Source organism: Auxenochlorella protothecoides (assembly GCF_000733215.1).
Source record: "Auxenochlorella protothecoides strain 0710 unplaced genomic scaffold scaffold53, whole genome shotgun sequence".
Taxonomy (NCBI): Eukaryota; Viridiplantae; Chlorophyta; class Trebouxiophyceae; order Chlorellales; family Chlorellaceae; genus Auxenochlorella; species Auxenochlorella protothecoides.
The window spans coordinates 231,743-238,060 of record NW_011934321.1 but is presented as its reverse complement, the minus strand read 5'-3'; the positions used below and the strand labels follow the sequence as shown (position 1 = coordinate 238,060).

Here is a 6,318-nt window from a genome sequence, read left to right as displayed (position 1 = left end):
GGGGGCGGGGGGGGATGGGGGGGGGGGAGTGGTGGATGCTACGGGTGGGGAGGAAGGGCCGCCCCCCCTTGGTTCATTTTGAACACATACTGAGGTATGAAATTGCGCAGCTCATGCCTGGCCCAGCATGCAGTGCGCGACCTCACGGCTCAAGACACCCCTCGACACTCGTGCAGGAAGGCGGCACCCTCCCTTCGCAGGGCAGCTGCCCGACGTGCGAGGCACGGGTGACGTGGCGGGAGGTGTTGCGGGACGCCCGGAACGCGGGGTGGGTGCAGCATCAAGGGGCCCGCACCAAGTCGTCCCCGGCAGCCAGGAGGCGGGCTGCCGGCAGGGCGGCGGCATCAAAGGCGCAGAAGGCCTCCCCTCTGGCCTCGCCGGCGTCGCACCCTAGCGCCTCGCCGAGCGCTGCCCCGGCGGCCAGACCCCGGGGTCGGCCACGCAAGCTCGCCATGGGGGAGGCGGAGCGGGCGGTAGAGGGAGCGCCGGCGCCCCAAACGGCACCAGGTATGGCGTCTCCTCCCCTCGCTGTGGAGCTTCGACCCCCACAGTATGCAGGAGCGGATGTACCGAAGAGGAGAGGGCGAAAACCCCGTGCCAGCACGCCGGCGCGGCCCTTCATCTCCCTATCAGGCGTGCCGGCGCCAGGTTTCGTCGACCTGGTGACGCCGCCGGCCGGCAATATGCCTCTTCAGAGTACCAGACTGCCTGGCAGAGGAGAGACCAGCATGCCAGAGGCCGGCGCGCGGCAGGAGCAGACAGTAGAGTGTTTTCGTGGCCAGCAGCGGGAAGCTGCCGATTCCGAGGACCCTGGCTCTCGGCCCAGCCCAGGCCATGCCGCCTCCCCTGAGACGAGAATATCACGCCAGTTTGACGCCCTCCTCGCCCCAGGGGTCCTCTGGGCTCAGAGGCATGGCACGCCTCGATCCACGCCCAGTCCTGCACCTCTTAGGAAGAGGTTGCAGGGGGCGGGGGGCGGGCCTGCAGATGCCCCGCCTCATCACTGCGACTTTATGTCACCTGAGGTTATATGTCTGACTGGATGACATTGTGGCGGGGTGCCCAGCTGTCACCTGTATGACGACCTTAAGCAGGAGCAGCTTCCAGCTTCGACAGGTCCCGCCCGAAATTAACCGTGTTGCGCGCAGAAGTACCTTTGCAAAGATGGTCTTCCTGGATCCTCGACCCTTTGGTCAGAAGTCTCAATCAAAGTGAAAACAAGATATAACGGAGTATTGAGCTGTACGGCAAGGCAAGTCGGTGAAGCGTCGTCGGTACCGAGACTGGAGTCTGCTGCAGCCCAGTTACTCCTTTCGGAGACACCCAAGCAGTTCCTATCTCCACTGTCGACATCAACACGGCTTCAAGATAAACTTTGCATCCACTCGCTCCACAGGTGTCACAGGATGGTGAAGGAGACTGTCTACTACGATGTGCTGCAGATTTCGGTGGATGCCACTCCCGAACAAATCAAGAAGGCCTACTACTTGAGGGCCCGCAAGGTACACATGCGCTGGTGTGACAATGAGCTCGAATAATTGACCCAGAGGGTGCTCCGGCGTCGCCCTTGAGGGTCCGCTGCGTCTGGCACTGGGCCATCCTTGAGACCCCCCTATGAACCCTTCCATCATGCCGAATTCCCGTATCAGGTGCACCCAGACAAGCGCCCGAACGACCCCAATGCCAACCGAGAGTTCGAGGTGTGGAAGTATACAGTGTGCTGTGGTATGAGGATGTTGCAGGATGGTTACAAGCGGGTATGACCTACCAGGCCATGCTGTGTATGCATCCTGGTCATCTAGGACAATCAGCACTGGGGTCGGACTGCTTTCATCAAAGAGAGCGTCTTTCCCCGTCCTCGAACCGTTCCCCCTTGTCCCGTCCCAGGAGCTGGGCACCGCATACCAGGTGCTCTCCGACCCCCAAAAGCGCGAGATCTACGACCGCCTGGGCGCCGGCGGCCTGTCCGACACCCCCCTCATGGACCCCTCCGTCCTGTTTGGGGTCCTCTTTGGCTCCGACGCCTTTGAGGAGTACGTCGGCCAGCTGCAGCTGGCCACCGCCGCCTCCATTGCGGCGGACGCCAGCGGCCAGCCCCTCACGCAGCAGCAGCTGTCGGCCAAGATGGCCGAGGCGCAGCGTCAGCGCGTGAAGGAGCTGACGGAGCACCTGGCCGCCCGGCTGCGGACCTACCAGGGGGCCACCAAGCCTGCGACCCTGGAGCGGGCGGGGCGGGAGGCCGCCGACCTGGTCAAGTTCAACTTTGGGCCCGAGATGCTGACCACCATCGGGTGAGGCGGGCTGGGGGAAGAATGGGGACCTGGCTTCACGCACGTTGCATGTGGGCGGGGTCCTTCCCTGGGCGGCCGACTCAGCTGTCGAGACCCGCAAGGCAGGTAGGTGACACACATCGCATGGTGGTACCCCAACCCCCAAGCACTCCTTCTCACAACCACACAGGTATATGTACAGCCGCATCGGCGCACGAGAGGCGGGCAAGAACCTGAAGACCCTGGGCGTGGGCTTTGTCTGGGAGTCTCTGCGTGGGATGGGGCACGGCACCAAGACCACCGTGCGCAGGGTTGCCGGTGAATTGTTGTGTTGCTGAGGCTAGTAGACGATGGAAGGGAGTGAGCAGATCTTGCACACAGCACCATCAGGCTGTGCCAGTGGGAGAGACATGGCTGGCATTAGACAGCTGTGCTGGAGCTCCTCGGCTCTTTCGCACAGCCTAAGTTCCACGCCCTTACACCCCCCTGCCCATCTCCACCCCCTGTCCACAGTACAATGCGGTGTCGGGGGCGGTGAGCCTGGTCAGCATCGGGCAGGAGCTGCAGAAGCAGCTGAACTCGGGGGCCATTAGCCAGCAGGACGCCGAAGCACTGATGGTGGGGCATGCCGAGAAGACCCTGGCAGCGCTCTGGAAGGTGAACGTGCTGGACATCGAGAAGACGCTGGAGGCCGTCTGTGTCGCCGTCCTGAACGACGCCGGTGCGGCTGGGTTGGCGGGGAGAGGGGCTGGATGCAGGAAGTATACCTGTGGGGGCCTGAAGGGGTCACTGTCACGAAAGGGCCCCATGGACTTGGCCTGGCGCCCCTGGCGATGCCACGGCAACACCCTGCCGACGGCCCACGTGATGGCATGCACACTGCTGCTACTCTCCCCTCTGCCCCAGTCACGGCCCCCTGCAATTCTAACCCTGCATTGCTGATGTATACAGTAGTCGCTTCCAACAAGATCATGCCCTGATCTCATTTGCCCACACGCGCAGGCGTGCCCAAGTCTGAGCTGGCCGAGCGGGCGCTGGCCCTCAAGCGCATCGGCAAGGTGTACCAGTCGGTGGCGGCCGCCGCAGCCCTGGCTACGGGGCCGCGCCGCGTGCTGAGCCAGACCTTCCCCGGGGTAAAGACGGAGGGCGGGCAGGGCCCGGCGCCCGCCGCAGCGGCGGCGGCAGCTGCACAGCCACCGGCGGGAGGGTGGTCCAATCCCGCGCAGGCCGGCATGCACTCTGCCGGGTTTGCTGCGGGGGCGGCTGCGACCACTGCCGGGCCGGGCGCCGCCGCCAACAGCCCCACCTTCCAGCCGTGAGGGGTGCGTTGTGCGGTTATAAAGCCCCCAACGATGGCAGAGGCTGTGCCAGGGCCCAGCCGCGGTTATTGCTGTCCACTGCACGAGTATCCTGTGCCAAAGGATGGGAGTATTGACAGGATTGCTTGAGATTCTCAGTTGGAGTAACCTTTGCCATGGTAGATTACCCATTCCCGGATTCGACCCATGTTATTGTGCATTGTTACAGATACAGCTCAGCCCAGAGCATATACTGTGCAGCGAGGGGATCACAGTGCAGTCTGACAGCGCACGCCAGCAACCCAACCTGAACTGTCAAGGGCGATCCATTTGCTTCCACATGCCGCCCTTGCGGAAACCTGGAGCCGGAGGTTCGGTCATTCTACGCTCCGAGATAAGCGGGACCACGGCAACAGGGTACAGCGCTGCAAGCGTGACCCCAAGGAAGGCAGTGACCGTGGCAATGCTCTTCCAGTCGCGCGCCATTTTATTGGCGTGAGACTACCGCGGACGCATGCCAGGACACTTCCGGTTGCGGTCTGTATTTCGCTTTTATGTTATTCATGACAATGAGATCCAGATTTGGGCCTACGGAGGGGTTGCACGCATCGATGCTGGTTGCCAGTTCGTGCATGACGCGCATTTCATACGGACCGATACGAAAATGGCAAATGATCCAGCGTGTACACATCGATCCACACAGGGATAATATATTCCTCCTTCACAGTTCCTAATCTATACGAGAGTCCATGGAGGGCAAGGGGGCATCGCACGGCATACGACAGTACTATGTTGCCGTCGGAACACTGGATGCCAAGTTGGTAAGCTGTAGATGCCAAGTCCCTTTGCACGTGGGTTTAGAATGTGTCTACTGCAATCCTCTCACCCTCTTGTCCACTTGATCCACTCCAGCCAACTCTGATCGACCTCCTGCGAGCACTGCTGCCCTCGGCTCCCCTCAGCCTGAGTGTGGCTTGTGGGTGAGCGGGGAGGCGACCTTCCCCATGCCCCATGAAACGTTGGGCGCGAAGCACTCCGCGCATATCCAGCCACAGAAAATTTCCTCCCTTCGACCCCTCCATCGCAGATCCAGAGACCCCCTCGACGCTGTATGCGCCGCCTGCCTCAGCGTGCAGAATGTGCGCCTCCACTGCCTGGTGCGAAAAGGTTGGGGACATTTTGTGGAGTTGGAACCACTACTGGCAGGTTGCCAGCCTTAAAAACGATGGGCATGCTCCAGGCAATAAGAAGTAAGGCAGAGTTGCTCGTCCCCCGCCCCGCAGCATTCCAACCTCTCCGAGGCTGAGGCCCTGGCTGTGGTGTGGCGCTTCAAAGCGTGCTCAGGGCGCACAAGAGACCCAGCCGCAGCCGCCCCGCATCCGCCGTCCGCACAAGCGCGTGACCAGGGGGGTGGGGACGAGCGTGCACCCCCTCCACTGGAGCCGCCCAGCATAGACGTGAGGAACCACCTTTAATTTGTGCCATGCACCCGCTTGGGGTGCTCCTTGCATGCCCCCTCCGTGCCCTCGGGGCCCGTTCATGTGGCGCCAGCCTCCACCCCTTACTCCTCAGATCCTGGCGACCACCGACGCGGCGCTGCGGCTGGTGCCGCGCGAGGCGGCGCCCTGCGGTGCCTCTCTGCTGATAAACTACGACCTCCCGGCTCCGCACCCTCAGCGTGGATACGCGACGCGGGTGGGTCACCTGCTGGGCGGCGCCGCCCACCACCCCCGAATCGTGGTGAGCTTTGCGGCCGCGGGTGCCGCCGCGGAGTTCAGGACCTATGCCGGCGAGCGGGACAGGCCCATCGAGGTCATGCCCATCCGCGTGGCAGAGATATTCGAGCAGGAGCCTGCCAGGGGCTAGAGGCGCTCCTCGGAGTGGCGCCTGGGCAACCCTGACTTGTCGCCCTGAGAGTCCACATCCCCTTGCTGAACCCCCAGCCCGAACTCCTTGCTGTTACAGATATGGGGCTGCTCATGCCCACCATCACACTCCACGGGAATCTCCTGATTATCATCGCATCTTCATCATAGATTCATGAAAAACCTCCACACATGCATGCATCCTCTCGACTCCTCAGCTCGGATTGCCAAGCCATCCAGCAACCCTGATTGCTAATCAGATCAAGCTATCACCACGCTCCCGTGGCGTGCGAGCTCGTCCTTGCCCTCCTCCGTCACCCCCTGGCGCCCTGCACCGAGGCCGCCAGCCTGGTGACCAGCTGGGGCCGGGCCAGGAGCAGGCGCAGGGCCGCGGCCTGGGTCCGACGCGGGGAGGCGCCCTCCGCCGCCCCCGCAGTCCCCGCCGAGTCGGCGGAGGTCGGGGGCGTAGCGCAGGAGGAGGTCGCGGCGCTGGCCGCGGAGCGCGCGTCGCCCGCGCCCTCCGACGGCGCCTTGCGGGCCACCAGGCGCGCCAGGCGCGCGGCGGCGCTGGCCTCCGCGGCGTGCATGTCGCGCTGCTGGGCGGCGCGCAAAGTCAGCAGCCCCGCGCGCGTCAGCGTGCCCACGCCACGGAAGGCGCAGCGCACCAGCGCGTCCGCGTCGGTCGTGTGCGCCACGCGCCAGCGCAGCACCGCCGGCGCGGCGCGGTCGCCCACGCAGGCCAGCACGGCGCTGGAGTGCAGCGTGCACAGCGCGAGCGCCACGCGGTGCAGCACCTTGACGCCCTCCACCATCAGGCAGTCGAAGACGCGGGCTGTCGTGTCTGGGAGTCGGGTATGTTTGGTTGGGGGGGGGGGGGGGTTGGGG

The 6,318-nt window shown here is 63.9% G+C and overlaps 2 protein-coding genes across 2 annotated transcripts in view; one reads left to right on the top strand and one right to left on the bottom strand.

The window, feature by feature from the left end:
- Positions 1-1,406: 1,406 nt before the first annotated feature.
- F751_4518 (Chaperone protein dnaJ 10) lies at positions 1,407-5,434 on the top strand (the record flags this gene model as incomplete). Its single annotated transcript, XM_011401913.1, has 9 exons — positions 1,407-1,502; positions 1,650-1,700; positions 1,888-2,291; positions 2,461-2,572; positions 2,784-2,991; positions 3,273-3,403; positions 4,481-4,548; positions 4,656-4,725; positions 5,141-5,434. The coding sequence occupies 9 exons, from the start codon at positions 1,407-1,409 to the stop codon at positions 5,432-5,434; spliced, it is 1,434 nt and encodes a 477-aa protein (XP_011400215.1).
- Positions 5,435-5,747: 313 nt separating this feature from the next.
- F751_4517 (Growth hormone-regulated TBC protein 1-A) overlaps positions 5,748-6,318 on the bottom strand; it is a gene marked incomplete at both ends in the record, with an annotated part of 2,337 nt that continues 1,766 nt past the window's right edge. Inside the window, 2 exons of the mRNA XM_011401912.1 lie at positions 5,748-6,026; positions 6,234-6,274. Coding sequence (XP_011400214.1) covers positions 5,748-6,026; positions 6,234-6,274 — 320 coding nt within the window. The remainder of the gene's footprint in view (positions 6,027-6,233; positions 6,275-6,318) is intronic.